Genomic DNA, 18,499 nt, shown 5'->3' with positions numbered 1-18,499 from the left:
GGAAACTAGACCCCTTAGGGAACTTATCTAGATGTGTGGTGAGCACATTGAACCCCAAGGTGCTTCACAGAAGTTTATAATATTGAGCTGTAAAAATAAAATTTTCACATTTTTCCCACAAAAACGTTTTTCATCCCTTAATTTTGCATTATCATAAGGGTAACAGGAAAAATTGCACCATGAAATATGTTGTGCAATTTCTCCTGAACACGCCGATACCCCATATGTGGAGGCAAACCACTGTTTGGGCGCATGGCAGGGTTTGAAAGGGAAAGAGCACCATTTGACTTTTTGAATGTAAAATTTGTTTGAATAATTAGCGGACGCCATGTTGCATTTGAGGAGCCACTGATGTGCCTAAACAGTGGAAACCCCACACAAGTGACACCATTTTGGAAACTAGACCCCTTAGGGAACTTATCTAGATGTGTGGTGAGCACCTTGAACCCCAAGGTGCTTCACAGAAGATTATAATATTGAGCTGTAAAAATAAAATTTTCAAATTTTTCCCACAAAACCGTTTTTCATCCCTTAATTTTGCATTATGATAAGGGTAATAGGATAAATTGCACCATGAAATTTGTTGTGCAATTTCTCCTGAACACGCCGATACCCCATATGTGGAGGCAAATTACTGTTTGGGCGCATGGCAGGGTTTGAAAGGGAAGGAGCGCCATTTGACTTTTTGAATGTAAAATTTGTTTGAATAATTAGCGGACGCCATGTCGCATTTGGGGAGCCCCTGATGTGCCTAAACAGTGGAAACCCCCCACAAGTGCCACCATTTTGGAAACTAGACCCCTTAGGGAACTTATCTAGATGTGTGGTGAGCACCTTGAACCCCAAGGTGCTTCACAGAAGTTTATAATATTGAGCCGTAAAAATAAAATTTTCTCATTTTTCCCACAAAAAATGTTTTTCATTCCCTAATTTTGTATTATCATAAGGGTAACAGGATAAATTGCACCATGAAGTTTGTTGTGCAACTTCTCCTGAGTATGCCGATATCCCATATGTGGGGGAAAACCACTGCTTTGGTGTACGGCAGGGTTCGGAAGAGAAAGGAGCGCTATGTTGGCTGGGATAGGTGGCAGACACCATGTCACATTTGAAGAGTCGCTGACATGCCGAAACAGCAGAAACCCCCACAAGTGACCCCATTTTGTAAACTACACCTCTCAAGGAATTCATCTCGGGAAGTAGTGAGTATTTTTTAATTTTTAAATTTATACCATTGGGCAGTGAAAAAAGCATAATTATATTTTTACCACAAAAAAATTTTTACCCTCAGATTTTACGTTTTCACACAGGGCAATGGGTAAAAATGGTGCAGAAATGTGTCACACAATTTCTTCTAAAAGTGGCAATACCCCATATGTGGCTGTATTGTACCGCTCAGCCATACGGCGAGATCTGGGGGGGACGGAGTGCTATTTGACAATTGGAGAACAAATTATTGTAGAATAGGCATTTGGATTTGGGAGCACAACATTTTCTGAATTTCTTTTGGGGGGCAAGGGTCATTTCGCTTTCCAGAGCCTTTCTGCTACCAGTAACTTGGAAGTCCCTTATATTTTTAACAGATGACGGACCTGAGTGGGGACTAGCTTTTTTTGAGGACTGAGTTGAAGCTTTTATTGGGAACATTTTACGTAACATTTATCCGGAGCTCTAGGCTGAGCACTTACATCGGGGTTTCCATCTAAATTTCCAAGTGATATAATTCAGATGAAACCCCTGCGGGATCCATTCACTGTAATGAGGCAGCAGAGTTACTCTGGACTCCGTCAGGCCTCTGTTTAGTGGTGTCCTTTTTTTCAGAAGTGCACAAAACTGTGGCCAACCGCACTTTTATGCACGCCTAAAACAAATGACACCGTGGGATCCCAGGCTAGACGGCGTCCACAGTGGTCTATATCTGCCTCATTACAGGGAATCTTCCATCATGTGTTCTCGCTGAATCACGTATTTCAGAGATTTACACGGAAACTCTGATGTAAGCGCTCAGCGCAGAGCGCAGGATCAATGTGGGCAGAGCCTTACTGCGATCTTTGGGAGACAATAAACAAATCAGTAGCAGGTGAAGAATTGGTTTTATTTATTTTTTACGCCGTTCCTAGTGTGATATAACTGATTAGATTACTTTATTCTTCGGGTCGGTGCGATTACAGAGATACCAGATTTATATCGGGTTTTTATAACTGACAGCTGTCACACACTAAAAGACGCTTTTTTTTGCAAAATCTAGTTTTTGCATCACCATATTTTGAGAGCTATAATTTTTCCATATTTCGGCCGACAGAGTCATCTGACAGCTTGTTTTTTGCGGGACGAGTTGACATTTTTATTAGTACAATTTTTGGGTACGTGACATTTTTTGATCGCTTTCTATTCCGTTTTTTGGGTGGTAAAATTAACAAAAACCAACAATTCAGGAATTGTTTTTTGAGGGTTTTTTTTATGCCGTTCTGCGTGTGGTAAAAGTGATCAGGCAGCATTATTCTTCAGGTCAGTACGTTTACAGTGATACTACACTTACTGTATTTTTTTTATGTTTTGGCACTTTTACACAATAAAACAATTTTATTAAAAAAATATTTTTTTTGCATTGCTTTATTCTGAGCGCTATAACTTTTTTATTTTTCGGCTGATGGAGCTGTATGGCAGCTTTTTTTTTGCGAACAAGATGACGTTTTCAGTGGTACCATTTTTATTTCTATTTTGCTTTTTGATCGCATTTTTTTCCACTTTTTGTTTGGCAATATGATGAAAAAGTATATTTTTTTGCTCCGTTTTTTATTTATTTTTATTACTGTGTGCACAGAAGGAGTTAATTAGTGTGACAGTTTTATAGCTCGGGTTGTTTCGGACGTGGCGATACCAAATATGTGTACTTTTTTTGGTTTTGTAAAAATATATGGATTTATGGTTTAATATTTTATTTATTTATTTTTATTTATTTTGTGATTTTTTTTTTAACAGTTTAAAAACATTTTTTTTTACTTTTTTTTACATTTTTACGTAGTCCCTGTATGGGACATTAATTTTTATTTTTCTGATCACTGATCTCATGTAATGTAATAGACATGTATTACATTACATGAGATCTTCGCTGACTGTTTCAAAGTCAGAGTCTCCTGCCAGGCTTCAGCTGCAGGCTGAGCCAGGCAGGACACCATATATGGCAGATCTGGAGGCGGTCATGTGACCTCCAGCTGCCATAGCAACCCCAGGTCCTGGAAGGTATCAGGGGTCGTCGGAGAGGTAAGTAAGACGACCCCCTCTCCTCTGTCTATCTTCTATATGCCGCGATCAGTATAGATTGCGGCATATAGAACATAGCAAAGGGTTAACATCACTGGGACCTGATCCAATCAGGTCCCGATGATGTCCCCTGTCAGAGCTAACGCTTTGCACCGGAATCGCAGCGCTTGCAGTACCCTGGGGGTCCTGAGCGCTGCGAGACCACCCACCGTTTTTAAACGTCGGCGCTGCACAGAGCCCAGCAAGCGCCGACGTTTATCTACAGTGGGCGGTCGGGAACCGGTTAATTTTGCAGATGGTAAAGCTGCCCATTCTTCTTGGCAAAAAGCCTCCAATTCCTGTAAATTCCTGGGCTGTCTGCGCGCTTGAGATTTCCCCAGAGTTGCTCAATGATATTAAGGTCAGGAGACTGAGATCGCCACTCCAGAACCTTCACTTTGTTCTGCTGTAGCCAATGACAGGTCAACTTGGCCTTGTGTGTTGGATCGTTGTCATCTTGGAACGTCCAAGTACGTCCCATGTGCAGCTTCTGGGCTGATGAGTGCAAATTTGCCTCCAGTATTTGCTGATAACGTGCTGCATTCATCTTTCCTTCAACTTTAACCAAGTTTCCTGTGACTTTGTAGCTCACACATCCCCAAAACATAAGCGATCCACTTCCAGGAATGGTGTTCCTTTCATCATAGGCCTTGTTGACCTCTTTCCAAATGTAACTTTTATGGTTGTGGCCAGAAAGTTCAATTTTGGTCTCATAACTCCAAATTACCATGTTCCAGAAGTTTTGAAGATTATCTCTATGCTGTTTGGCATATTGTAGGCGAGATACTTTGTGGTATTTGTGCAGTAATGGCTTTCTTCTGGCGACTCGACCATGCAGCCCATTTTTCTTCAGGTCCCTCCTTATTGTGCATCTTGAAACAGCCACACTGCTAGTTTTCAGAGAGTCTTGAATTTCAGCTGATGTTATTTGTGGGTTTTTCTTTGCATCCCGAACAATTTTCCTGGCAGTTGTGGCCGAACTTTTTGTTGGTCTACCTGACTGTGGTTTGGTTTTTACAGAGCCCCTGATTTTCCATTTATTAATCACAATTTGAATGCTGATGACTGTCATTATCAATTTCTTGGATATTTTTTTGTATCCCTTTCCTGTGTTATACAGTTCAACTACCTTTTCCCATAGATCCGTTGACAATTCTTTTGCTTTCCCCATGACTCACAATCCAGAAACGCCAGTGGCTGGATGAAAAATGCCAGAGTCTGTTTGGATCCCAGAAACTCACTCAGCTTTTATGCACACACACTGATTTCAATCAAACAGGTCACAGGTGAGGATGTTACCTTTAGTAGCCATTCAAACCCATTTGTGTCAAATTCTGTGCATGTTATCAGGCCATAATCTCCAGAGTATGTGAACTTTTGATCAGGGTCATTTGGATGTTTTTGGATGTCATTAAGAATTAAAAAGAGTAAACACAGTAGTTTGACAATAAATGGCTTCACCCAACCAATAACCATGAGTGGAGAAAAAGTTTTTTTGTTATCATTCATATTCTCTGAAACAAGACCAAGAAAGGAAAAATTCTGCCGGGGTATGTAAACTTTTGAGCACAACTGTATATATATATATATATATATATATATACAGTACAGACCAAAAGTTTGGACACACCTTCTCATTTAAAGATTTTTCTGTATTTTCATGACCACGAAAATTGTACATTCACACTGAAGGCATCAAAACTATGAATTAACACATGTGGAATTATATTCTTAACAAAAAAGTGAAACAACTGAAAATATGTCTTATATTCTAGGTTCCTCAAAGTAGCCACCTTTTGCTTTGATGACTGCTTTGCACACTCTTGGCATTCTCTTGATGAGCTTCAAGAAGTAGTCACCGGAAATGGTCTTCCAACAATCTTGAAGGAGTTCCCAGAGATGCTTAGCATTTTTGCCTTCACTCTGCGGTCCAGCTCACCCCAAACCATCTCAATTGGGTTCAGGTCTGGTGACTGTGGAGGCCAGGTCATCTGGCGTTGCACCCCATCACTCTCCCTCTTGGTCAAATAGCCCTTACACAGCCTGGAAGTGTGTTTGGGGTCATTGTCCTGTTGAAAAATAAATGATGGTCCAACTAAACGCAAATCGGATGGAATAGCATGCCGCTGCAAGATGCTGTGGTAGCCATGCTGGTTCAGTATGCCTTCAATTTTGAATAAATCCCCAACAGTGTCACCAGCAAAGCACCCCCACATCATCACACCTCCTCCTCCATGCTTCATGGTGGGAACCAGGCATGTAGAGTCCATCCGTTCACCTTTGCTGCGTCGCACAAAGACACGGTGGTTGGAACCAAAGATCTCAAATTTGGACTCATCAGACCAAAGCACAGATTTTCACTGGTCTAATGTCCATTCCTTGTGTTCTTTAGCCCAAACAAGTCTCTTCTGCTTGTTGCCTGTCCTTAGCAGTGGTTTCCTAGCAGCTATTTTACCATGAAGGCCCGCTGCACAAAGTCTCCTCTTAACAGTTGTTGTAGAGATGTGTCTGCTGCTAGAACTCTGTGTGGCATTGACCTGATCTCTAATCTGAACTGCTGTTAACCTGCGATTTCTGAGGCTGGTGACTTAGATAAATTTATCCTCAGAAGCAGAGGTGACTCTTGGTCTTCCTTTCCTGGGGCGGTCCTCATGTGAGCCAGTTTCTTTGTAGCACTTGATGGTTTTTGCAACTGCACTTGGGGACACTTTCAAAGTTTGCCCAATTTTTCAGACTGACTGACCTTAATTTCTTAAAGTAATGATGACCACTCGTTTTTCTTTACTTAGCTGCTTTTTTCTTGCCATAATACAAATTCTAACAGTCTATTCAGTAGGACTATCAGCTGTATATCCACCTGACTTCTGCACAACACAACTGATGGTCCCAACTCAATTTATAAGGCAAGAAATCCCACTTATTAAACCTGACACGGCACACCTGTGAAGTGAAAATCATTTCCGGTGACTACCTCTTGAAGCTCATCAAGAGAATGCCAAGAGTGTGCAAAGCAGTCATCAAAGCAAAAGGTGGCTACTTTGAAGAACCTAGAATATAAGACATATTTTCAGTTATTTCACACTTTTTTGTTAAGTATATAATTCCACATGTGTTAATTCATAGTTTTGATGCCTTCAGTGTGAATGTACAATTTTCATAGTCATGAAAATACAGAAAAATCTTTAAATGAGAAGGTGTGTCCAAACTTTTGGTCTGTACTATATTAGGAATGTGTAAGAAGCAGACATTCCTCACATGTATCAAAGTTGTCAAAAAGTCGCAAATCATGCACACGGGAGTGATTCAAACATATCACCGAGCACGCTATAAATACTCGGTGCTCGCCCGAGTATACTCGCTCATCACTATTAAGGACATTACATCAAAGTTGGATCAGCCTGTAGTGTGTTTTTCCACTTTAATTTTGGGGGTGACTCCAAATCTAGACCTCCATTGATTAATAAATTTGATTTCCATTGATGATTTTTGTGTGATTTTGTTGTCAGCACATTCAACTTTGTACAGAACAACGTATTCAATGAGAATATTTCATTCATTCAGATCTAGGATGTGTTATTTGAGTGTTCCCTTTATTTTTTTGAGCAGTGTATATATATATATATATATATATATATATATATATATTATATATATATACAGTATATCACCAAAGTGAGTACACCCCTCACATTTTTGTTTAATATTATATCTTTTCATGAGACAACACTGAAGATATGACACTTTGATACAATGTACAGTAGTCAGTCCACAGCTTGTATAACAGTGTAAATTTGACGTGCCCGCTAAATAACTCAACACATAGCCATTAACATTAATGTCTAATTCGCTAGCAAAAAAAGTGAGTACACCCCTAAGTTAAAATGGCCACATTGTGCCCAAAGTGTAAATATTTTGTGTGGCCACAATTATTTGCAAGAACTGCCTTAACTCTCTTGGGCATGGAATTCACTAGAGCCTCACAGGTTGCCAGTGGAATCCTCTTCCACTCCTCCATGACGACATCACGGAGCTGGTGGATGTTAGAGAGCTTGCACTTCTCCACCTTCCGTTTAAGGATGCCTCACAGATGCTTAATAGTGTTTAGGTCTGAAGGCATGCTCGGCCAGTCCATCATATTTACCCTCAGTTTCTTTAGCAAGGCAGTGGTTGTCTTGGAGGTGTGTTTGGGGTCATTATCATGTTGGAATACTGCCCTGTGACCCAGTTTCTGATGGGAGGGGATCATGCTCTGTTTCAGTATATCACAATACATGTTGGCATGGTTCCCTCAATAAACTGTAGTTCCCCACAGTCAGCAGCACTCATGCAGACCCAAACTATGACACTCCCACCACCATGCTTGACTGTAGGCAAGACACACTAGGCAGCAATGGTGGCAGCTCTCTTACGTCTAGTTTGAAAAGACAACCTGGTCGACCATGGCTAGACCAGTTCTGAGTGAAACCTGTCTTGTTAAACCCCTGTATGGTCTTGACCACTGTTCTGCAGCTCAGTTTCATGGTATTGGCAATTTTCTTATAGCCTAGGCCATCTTTATGTAGAGCAACAATTCTTTTTTTTTTTCAGATCCTCAGAGAGTTCTTCGCTATGAGGTCCCATGTTGAACTTCCAGTGACCAGTATCAGAGAGTGTTAGAGTGATTACACCAAATTTAACACACCTGCTCCCCTTTCACATCTGAGACCTTGTAATACTAATTAGTCACATGACATCGGGGAGAGAAAATGGCTAATTAGGCACAATTTGGCCATTTTCACTCAGGGTTATACTCACTTTTGTATATATATTGTACATACAGTGCTCAGCATAAATGAGTACACCTCCTTTGAAAAGTAAGATTTGAAAGGAAATCTGTCCGTAGAATCAACCCTCCTAAACTGTCTAATTGGACATACAAGTCATGGGATGCTTAATAAAATGATACTTTGATATCTGCGATCCAATGTCTTATTCCATAGAAATGCACATTTTTCTTATATCAAATGATCTGTTATGATCAATGGGCTGGTCACTGATCTGCATGAAAATCTACCTCCAGAGATTATTTTAAATATCCTGGTTTCACTGCAGAGCTGTGTGTGATTATAACTGACATATATGCAGGCTCCTCTCATTGCTTCAGCTTCTATCTCACAGGCAGACAGTGTAAGGGGGGGACATTGCAGCAGAGCTCAGAGAGCTGCTGCAAACGTGTTTGAAAGAATACAATGTTCATTTCTACTATTCTGTGTTAGTTACATGTCTCACCCTGGTAATGCCGCCTTTTAATAATAATAGGCCCTGGATAAATAAAAGAAGGCATGACAGTGTGATGTGTAATGGTCGTTTTCTGCTCGCGTGATCTCAATGCAGAGCTGTGTGTGATTATAACTGACTCAGCTTCCATCTCAAAAGCAGCTAGGGTTGCAATATTGTTGCAATACAGCAGAGCTGTAAGAGCTGCAGCTGCTAAATGCTTGTTATGAGACAAAGTTAATTTCTACTGTTCTGTGTTAGTTACATGTTTAACACTCTTTTATTTAAAATAAGCACTGAAGGCAGTTTCTCATGCAGATTTGTGACCGTCCCATAGTCCTGAACAGCTCCTTTATATAAGGAAGCGTGGATTTCTCTGGAATAAGACATTGGATAGCATATCAAGGTATCCTTTTATTCAACTTCCTATGATCTACGTGCGCATATAGATGGCTTAGCAGGGTTAATCCGACTCATAGATTCCCTTTAATCAACAATATCTCACTGACTACAAGAACAATTTCCAAAATTTTGACAAGACTGAGTTTCATGGAACATTTTTAACCCTTATTTGAAAGTAAGGTTAATAATATAACTTTCATTACAAAATCTTCAGTTGTACTCCAATTAGTTGATGCAAAAATGAATACACCCCCTCCATCAAAAACTACTACATCTAGTATTTTGTATGTCATCCATGATTTTTAAGGACAGCACTAAGTCTTCTAGTCATGGAATGAACACATTAGTGACATATTGCAACATCTATCTTTTTCCATTCTTCAAGAACAACCTCTCTTAGAGTCTGGATTCTGGATGGAGAGTGACGCTCAGTTTGTCTCTTCAGAATTCCCCATAGGTGTTTCAGTTGGGGTCAGATCAGGAGACATACTTAGCTACTGACTCACTTTCACCCTGTTCTTCTGAAATGAAACAGATTTGTGTTTTGGATCATTGTCATGTTGGAAAATTGCACATCTATCAAGGGCACAGAGTGATGGTAGTATCTTTTTTTTCAATATAGAGCAGCAGATCTTGGTATTCATGTTATCATCAATGAAATGTAGCTCCCCAACACCAACAGCACTCACACAGCCCCACATATGGACACTACCACCACAATGTTTCACTATAGGTACAATGAAACAAGCTTATAATTTTTAAGAAAGTAGGGGAGAGACAAGGTAAAAGTGCTTGTAGTGTATGGTCCAACCATCATGATAATACATGTGGGTATAAAATCAAGCTTCACCAGCCAGTATCAATGTACAGATACAAAGTGCTACTGTGTGCATGGAGGTTGTGGGAACAGATAATAGAAAGGACCAGATTCTGAGGAAAATATAGGAAAGGAGAACAGAGAGCAGTGAGGTGATATGATAGGACTGTCTAAACAGATGTGTTTTAAGGGCTTGTTTTAAATTGTTGATGTTAGAAATTAACTTTATTGTCTGGGATAGTAGTTTTGAGAGGATGGAATCAGGACAAGAAAAGTCTTGCAGACAGGAGTGGGAGGTTCAGATTATGGAGGATGCTAGTCTTAGATCATTAGCAGAACAGAGAGCACAGGGTAGGATGGTAGACAGAGATGTAGGAGGTATAGAACTGTGGAGAGCTTTGTGTGTAAGAGTGATGAGTGTATGTTGTATACTACATTGGATGGGCAACCAGTGCAATGACTGGCACAGGGTGGAAGCATCTGTGTTGAGGCTGGACAGAAATATGAGTCTGACTGTTACATTCAAGATCTATTAGGGAGGGGAAAGATTACTTAGAAGTAGACAAATTAGTAGAGAGTTGCAGTAGTACAGATGAGAATGAATAAAACCAACAGGGTTTCAAATGTGAGAAAAGAACAGAGTCTAGATGTTTTTGAGTTGGAGGTGACATGAGCGAGTGAGGGATATTAGGAATGGAGGGAAGGTCTGAGTCAAATATTACCCCAAAACAGTAGGTGTGCTGCTTGGGGTTATGTTAGAAACACATATAGAAGTGGAAATATCAGGTTTAGGTAGGTTAGTTACCATTACCATTACACATTGTAAAGGGGACGATTTCTCTAAATTCTAATAAATTAGCCATTTGATGTATACAAGTGCTATATTCTGCAGGATGATGGTGGCAGGAGGTAAAATAATTCTGCCATTTCTTTTCTTGTGAACAGAGAAGTGAAAATTGCTGACTATATAATGTAAACATATTTACAGTCATCGACTCTTTCAAAGAGTTTTTGTTGTACAATAATTCCCCTATAGCTTGTGAAAACCTAGACCTTTGACACCTTTAATGTGTTCGGAAGAGCGTGCTTCTGCCATCTGACCCCAGGTCACCAGTAACATCTTGACTGGTCATTTTTTCCCCCAGGACATTTTCACTTATAGTTTACAAATAAATCGGTAGTTTGTTTTTGCACTAAAGATTTTGCAGCCTGTGTGACCCAGAAGATGAACAGAACAGGATTAAGCGGGATTATATTACACAATTGAAGAAATTTAAGACTGTGCTTATTAGCATACGCCTATTCATCTCATATATTTAAAATTACACAACATACCTGGATGATCATTTTGAAATATCTCCTTAATGTTTAGTGTTAACCTGCAGACTCAGAGAATTTAATGATTGCTATGCCAAGTGTAAAGTAATTCTATGTTGTATATTGGAGATTAAATGTTACCACCCTAGGCAGGACTTTATCATATTGACAAAATAGTTTTCAGGATATCATAGTTTTAAGGTAATAAGAAAACAGAATCGATTTATTTATCATTTCTTATACATTTTTATGAATTTTTATAATTATTATTTATTTACAGTTATACATGTACTGAATTGTATCCTGCATACGGTATGTAATGGAAGTGTAATGTGTGACCAAGAACTGTACGGCAATTGTTCATGTGGTTTAATCGCAAATGACTGTCACTTTCCAGTGCGTTTTTTTTACTGTATGGCCAATGATTTCGATGTGATTTTCATTTACCACATCTATATACAATAACTAAAGTAATTTGTTTTAGTGAATGTGTAATAAAAAAACGACCTATTTTCAGGCTTTTATGATAATTATAATTTTTTTTTTAATTTTGGCAGTTTAGTTTTTCAAATCTTGCAATTTTCACACCTTACACTGGGGTTATTTTAGACTAATACTACTTTAGAAAATCCAAAGAGACTGATTCAGACCCTATAATTTTTAATTGAAGCTTGTAATGAGCGTCTGGAAAGGCCAATGAGAAAGGAGGGAGACCAGGGTCAGCAGCGACATTGTCTGTTCTAAATGTTGGATCTGTGTTATCTCCTGTGTATAGAGGCGTTACCTGTCATTGTAAATTTTAGCACAAAAAAACTGATTTAAACAATGTCATTTTCTGATTATATATTCCATTTAAACAGTTTTGCAGTATGATTCTTGTCTGTGTAGCATAAACCTTGAACGAGCAGCAGATAATAGAGAATAGCGGCAGCAATATCTGTCACCAGGTATTTGCTGTGCAATCTGAGTGCAGCCTAATGAAGGGGTAGAGACCCTGTTTGCAGTAATGTGTCACTTACCGGTCTGCATGCTGTGCTGTCATTTTTATATAATCCCTGTTTTCTCTGCTGCAGATCTAGCAGAGCTCTGAATGCTGAGCTCTGTGTAACTCGACCCACACCACTGATTGGAATATTTCTGTGCACACTGTCTGCAGAAAGCTGACAATCAGTGGTGGGGGGGGCAGAGGAGGACTTTTATTGTAACTGCAGCAAGCAACCTAATAAGTCTTAAGGCTTATTGAACAGAGCTGATTATTAGGAATGAGCATTCATTAGACACTCAATGTTCAGCAGGAGATGTGGCAGCACATTGTCTTGTCTAACAGGTGATGTGCTGCTAATATTCATGTTGTTCTATATGATCATATTAACGATCGTTCTGTGCACAAATTGCACAGGCCATTAAACGACTGCTGATCAGCTTGTATATAACCGAGTAGTGGTCATTTAACAGCTGCGGTCGGCTTGTCCAAATTGGCTCCTATTGTGCTCAGTCTTAAATAGAACATATATATATACTGTGTATATATATATATATATATATATATATATATATATATATATATATATATATATATATATATGTATATATATATATATATATATACAGTTATATGAAAAAGTTTGGGCACCCCTATTAATCTTAAGCTTAATGTTTTATAAAAATTGGTGTTTTTGCAACAGCTATTTCAGTTTGATATATGTAATAACTGTTGGACACAGTAATGTTTCTGCCTTGAAATGAGGTTTATTGTACTAACAGAAAATGTGCAATCTGCATTCAAACAAAATTTGACACGTGCATAAGTATGGGCACCCTTATCATTTTCTTGTTTTAAATACTCCTACTTACTTTTTACTGACTTGCTAAAGCACTTTTTTTTGGTTTTGTAACCTCATTGAGCTTTGAACTTCATAGCCAGGTGTACGCAATCATGAGAAAAGCTACTTAAAGTGGCCACTTGCAAGTTGTTCTCCTGTTTGAATCTCCTCTGAAGAGTGGCATCATGGGCTCCTCAAAGCAACTGTCAAATGATCTGAAAGCAAAGATTATTCAACATAGTTGTTCAGGGGAAGGATACAAAAAGCTGTCTCAGAGATTTAACCTGTCAGTTTCCACTGTGAGGAACATAGTAAGGAAATGGAAGAACACAGAGACAGTTCTTGTTAAGGCCAGAAGTGGCAGGCCAAGAAAAACATCAGAAAGGCAGAGAAGAAGAATGGTGAGATCAGTCAAGGACAATCCTCAGACCACCTCCAGAGAGCTGCAGCATCAACTTGCTCCAGAAGGTGTCACTGTGCATCGGTCAACTATACAACGCACTTTGCACAAGGAGAAGCTGTATGGGAGAGTGATGCGAAAGAAGCCGTTTCTGCAAGCATGCCACAAACAGAGTCGGCTGAGGTATGCAAAAGCACATTTGGAGAAGCCAATTTCTTTTTGGAAGAAGGTCCTGTGGACTGATGAAACCAAGATTGAGTTGTTTGGTCATACAAAAAGGCGTTAAGCATGGCGGCAAAAAAACACAGCATTCCAAGAAAAACACTTGCTACCCACAGTAAAATTTGGTGGAGGTTCCATCATGCTTTGGGGCTGTGTGGTCAATGCCGGCACCGGAATCTTGTTAAATTTGAGGGACGCATGGATTCCACTCAGTATCAGCAGATTCTTGACAATAATGTTCAAGAATCAGTGACAAAGTTAAAGTTACGCAGGGGATGGATCTTTCAGCAAGACAATGATCCAAAACACCGCTCCAAATCTACTCAGGCATTCATGCAGAGGAACAATTACAATGTTCTGGAATGGCCATCCCAGTCCCCAGACCTGAATATCATTGAACATCTGTTGGATCATTTGAAGAGGGCTGTCCATGCTCGGCGACCATCAAACTTAACTGAACTGGAATTGTTTTGTAAAGAGGAATGGTCAAAAATACCTTCATCCAGGATCCAGGAAATCATTAAAAGCTACAGGAAGCGACTAGAGGCTGTTATTTTTTGCAAAAGGAGGATCTACTAAATATTAATGTCACTTTTCTGGTGAGGTGCCCATACTTATGCACCTGTCAAATTTTGTTTGAATGCAGATTGCACATTTTCTGTTAGTACAATAAACCTCATTTCAAGGCAGAAACATTACTGTGTCCAACAGTTAATACATATATCAAACTGAAATAGCTCTTGCAAAAACACCAATTTTTATAAAACATTAAGCTTAAGATTAATAGGGCTGCCCAAACTTTTTCATATAACTGTATATATATATATACAGTGGTGGCCAAAAGTATTGGCACCCCTGCAATTCTGTCAGATAATACTCAGTTTCTTCCTGAAAATGATTGCAATCACAAATTCTTTGGTATTATTCTCTTCATTTAATTTGCTTTCAAGGAAAAAACACAAAAGAGAATGAAGCAAACATCAAATCATTGATCATTTCACACAAAACTCCAAAAATGGGCCAGACAAATGTATTGGCACCCTCAGCCTAATACTTTGATGCACATCCTTTAGCCAAAATAACTGTGAACAACCGCTTCCGGTAACCATCAATGAGTTTCTTACAATGCTCTGCTGGAATTGTAGACCATTTTTCTTTGGCAACTGCTCCAGGTCCCTGATATTTGAAGGGTGACTTCTCCAAACTGCCATTTTGAGATCTCTCCACAGGTGTTCTATGGGATTCAGGTCTGGACTCATTGCTGGCCACCTTAGAAGTCTCCAGTGCTTTCTCTCAAACCATTTTATAGTGCTTTTGGAAGTGTGTTTTGGGTCATTGTCCTGCTGGAAGACCCATGACCTCTGAGGGAGACCCAGCTTTCTCACACTGGGCCCTACATTATGCTGCAAAATTTGTTGGTAGTCTTCAGACTTCATAATGCCATGCCCACGACCAAGCAGTCCAGTGCCAGAGGCAGCAAAGCAACCCCAAAACATCAGGGAACCTCCGCCATGTTTGACTGTAGGGACCGTGTTCTTTTCTTTGAATGCCTCTTTTTTTTTCCTGTACACTCTATGTTGATGCTTTTTCCCAAAAAGCTCTACTTTTGTCTCATCTGACCAGAGAACATTCTTCCAAAACGTTTTAGTCTTTCTCAGGTAAGTTTTGGCAAACTCCAGCCTGGCTTTTTTATGTCTCGGGGTAAGAAGTCTGGTCTTCCTGGGTATCCTACCATACAGTCCCTTTTCATTCAGACGCCAACGAATAGTACGGGTTGACACTGTTGTACCCTCAGACTGCAGGGCAGCTTGAACTTGTTTGGATGTTAGTCGAGGTTCTTTATCCACCATCCGCAAAATCTTGCGTTGAAATCTCTCGTCAATTTTTCTTTTCCGTCCACATCTAGGGAGGTTAGCCACAGTGCCATGGGCTTTAAACTTCTTGATGACACTGCGCACGGAAGACACAGGAACATTCAGGAACATTCTTTGGAGATGGACTTGTAGCCTTGAGATTGCTCATGCTTCCTCACACTTTGGTTTCTCAAGTCCTCAGACAGTTCTTTGGTCTTCTTTCTTTTCTCCATGCTCAATGTGGTACACACAAGGACACAGGACAGAGGTTGAGTCAACTTTAATCCATGTTAGCTGGCTGCAAGTGTGATTTAGTTATTGCCAACACCTGTTAGGTGCCACAGGTAAGTTACCGGTGCTGTTAATTACACGAATTAGAGAAGCATCACATGATTTTTCAAACAGTGCCAATACTTTTGTCCACCCCCTTTTTTAGGTTTGGTGTGGAATTATATCCAATTTGGCTTTAGGACAATTCTTTTTGTGTTTTTTCATTGAAGACAAATTAAATGAAGAGAATAATACCAAAGAATTTGTGATTGCATTCATTTTCAGGAAGAAACTGAGCATTATCTGACAGAATTGCAGGGGTGCCAATACTTTTGGCCACCACTGTATGTATATATGTATATACATATACATATATATATATATATATATATATATATACTGTGTGCTTGTAAATAAACAGTAATGGGATCTAGATGTGTATTGGTAAATTGGAAATTTTTTATGTGTTTTCTTCCAGCTTAATCAATGCTGACTTCTGTGTGGGGTCTGTGTGTATTGCTTTTGGAGGAGTCCTGGGAAAGGTTAGCCCCGTACAAGTGATGTTGATGACTCTCTTTCAAGTGACGCTCTTCTCTGTGAATGAATATATTCTCCTAAACAAGCTTCATGTAAGATACATGTCAAATTTCCTTTTTTTTAAGTATGTGAACCTGAAGTAACTGTCATAAATTGATTTAACGTAAACCCCTTAACTTCAAATACTTTACTGATTTTGCACTGATACATGATATCTTCTTAATTTATAGCGATAGCTAATTTCATAATTCTTTTGGTTGCCCTTAAACTCATTCGGAGATATTTAATGTGACCGTCCTCCCTAATATGTGACTATACAATTTCCGAGTATAGTCACAATCCCTGGAGCCCTTCATTCTGCAGCTGCTGTCTCCCTATTTCATTTTGTTTCTTCAAAAGGGCCCTGCAGAGGCACAAGGACTGAGAACTGTGGAAAGCCTGAACCATGCATATCCCTGCTTTTTCTCTGATGGACATAGAACCGTCATTGTTGATGCTCATCTATCTGACACCAATGGAAAGGCAGGGGAAGGAGGTATGGTTTAGGCTTTCTAGCTCCCAATGCGTCTGCAGGTGCCATTTTGAAAAAGAAGAGAACACGCCACTGAACTGACAGAGTGAGGCTGTTGAAAAGAGGGAGCCAGATGTTGTGGAAAAAACTTGGTGCAATAAAAGGTATCTGAAATGTTATGAAATGTTGATTAAAGCACTATAATATGCTAAAAAGGCTCAAATTTATCAGCTGTAGTTTGTTGGGGAACCTGGCAGCAGGTGTTCAATTTCCCTACGGCACTACCACAAGTCTGTGTAGCCCACCACTCCACCGATCAAACAAAAACAGTAAAAGTTTTAATTCACCGGCACTGTTGCGTATAACCAGTTAATCAGACTTTTTCACCCATGCATTCATATTTCTGGGGGTGGTGACTTAACAGATGACATGGTGGTGCTCAGTTTCTATACAGCAGATTTCACAGAAAACCCAGCACTCACCAAATAGTTTTAATATTATATTTAATCGCAGCATGTATTCCTAGCAGGGGAGGGAGCTGGTGCCCAAATCGAGGTGACAGCTGTTTTGCATATCACATGCTTCCACAGGCGTTTGATATAACACTGCATATTTTATGTGTCATCATGTAGCAGCACCGACTATCTGATGTGTACTGACTTATGTCTCCCAACTTTTCCCTAACAAATACTATGATGTTGGGGAGGGAAGGATCAGAAATTTTACATTTAAAGAGAATTTGTCATGTCCCCAAATGCTATTAACATACATATATGGGGTGATTCTCCAGATTATTAGCACTCCAATGCTGTCCGGTTGACTCACTGAAAACACAGCTACCAGGAGGAAATTAACTCTATTCCACCCGGGAGCCGCTGGCTTTCAGTCATAGAGGTGTGCCCGGAGCCGCTTCAGTCACCTCTCAGTGCACAGAGAGTTGCAGCTATAATCATTCCAAGGTGCTTTCATTGACAACTCATATGTGCAGAGCAAACTGTCAATCAAACTGCAGGGGAATATACTTAACTGTGACTGTAGCTGCTTTGGGCACGCCTCTATGACTGAAAGCCGGCAGCTTCCAGGAGGAATAAAGTTAATTTTCTCCCAAGTGCTGCACTTTCAGTAAGGTCTGTGGACACCAGTGTGGCACTGTTAACCTGCAGACTAACTCTATATCTGTAGGTTAACAAGGTTAATAGTATTTGGGGACATGACAGGTTCCCTTTAAGCACCCAATCTTTTTGTTTGACCATGAGATAAGCTTCTGCCAGAGATGTCTGCCTTACTCCCTTCTACCTATTGGAAACATTAATTAATTTACCTTCAGACCAAAGATATTAAAGTGTATGGCCACCTTTACAATTTGGCCGGCATGATGGGTCAGTTTACAAGAGCAATTTCAGCAGATGACTTTCTGTTCCTCATAAGTCATTTAAGCATAATCCACTCCCTAAAAATAATTGCTAAACTGAAGACTTATTATGTTACCTGGATTGCTGCAGATATGATGTCAATTATTTTTCTAAGAAAGGGAGTTGTTCATGTACAAATAAATATTCTTGACACCTTGTCATCCATGACCTGTAATAGTTTTTATTTATTACCTTTAACAATAGCCTAAAAAAATCCAATCAATTTTCACACCTGAAAATGAATGAAAGGTTTTGGACAATCTCCAGAGGAGACGAGAACTATTAATCTGTGGAATAATCAACCTCAGGAGCTGGTCACAGCGGGAACCGTGCATAGTTTCAAAAAGGGCTTATATTCTTTTTTGGAAGAAAATAA

At 39.6% G+C, this 18,499-nt stretch overlaps 1 protein-coding gene across 2 annotated transcripts in view; it reads left to right on the top strand.

Moving 5' to 3' along the window:
• RHCG (Rh family C glycoprotein) overlaps positions 1 to 18,499 on the top strand; it is a 222,534-nt gene that overhangs the window by 120,881 nt on the left and 83,154 nt on the right. For both annotated transcript variants that reach the window (XM_073653258.1, XM_073653257.1), the window contains exon 3: positions 16,142 to 16,292. In XM_073653258.1, the coding sequence (XP_073509359.1) occupies positions 16,142 to 16,292 (151 nt within the window). The remainder of the gene's footprint in view (positions 1 to 16,141; positions 16,293 to 18,499) is intronic.

Source organism: Phyllobates terribilis, unplaced genomic scaffold (assembly GCF_046119375.1).
Source record: "Phyllobates terribilis strain yellow unplaced genomic scaffold, ASM4611937v1 Scaffold_11__3_contigs__length_659146591, whole genome shotgun sequence".
NCBI classification, from domain to species: Eukaryota; Metazoa; Chordata; class Amphibia; order Anura; family Dendrobatidae; genus Phyllobates; species Phyllobates terribilis.
This window is presented reverse-complemented; position numbering and strand designations above follow the sequence as displayed.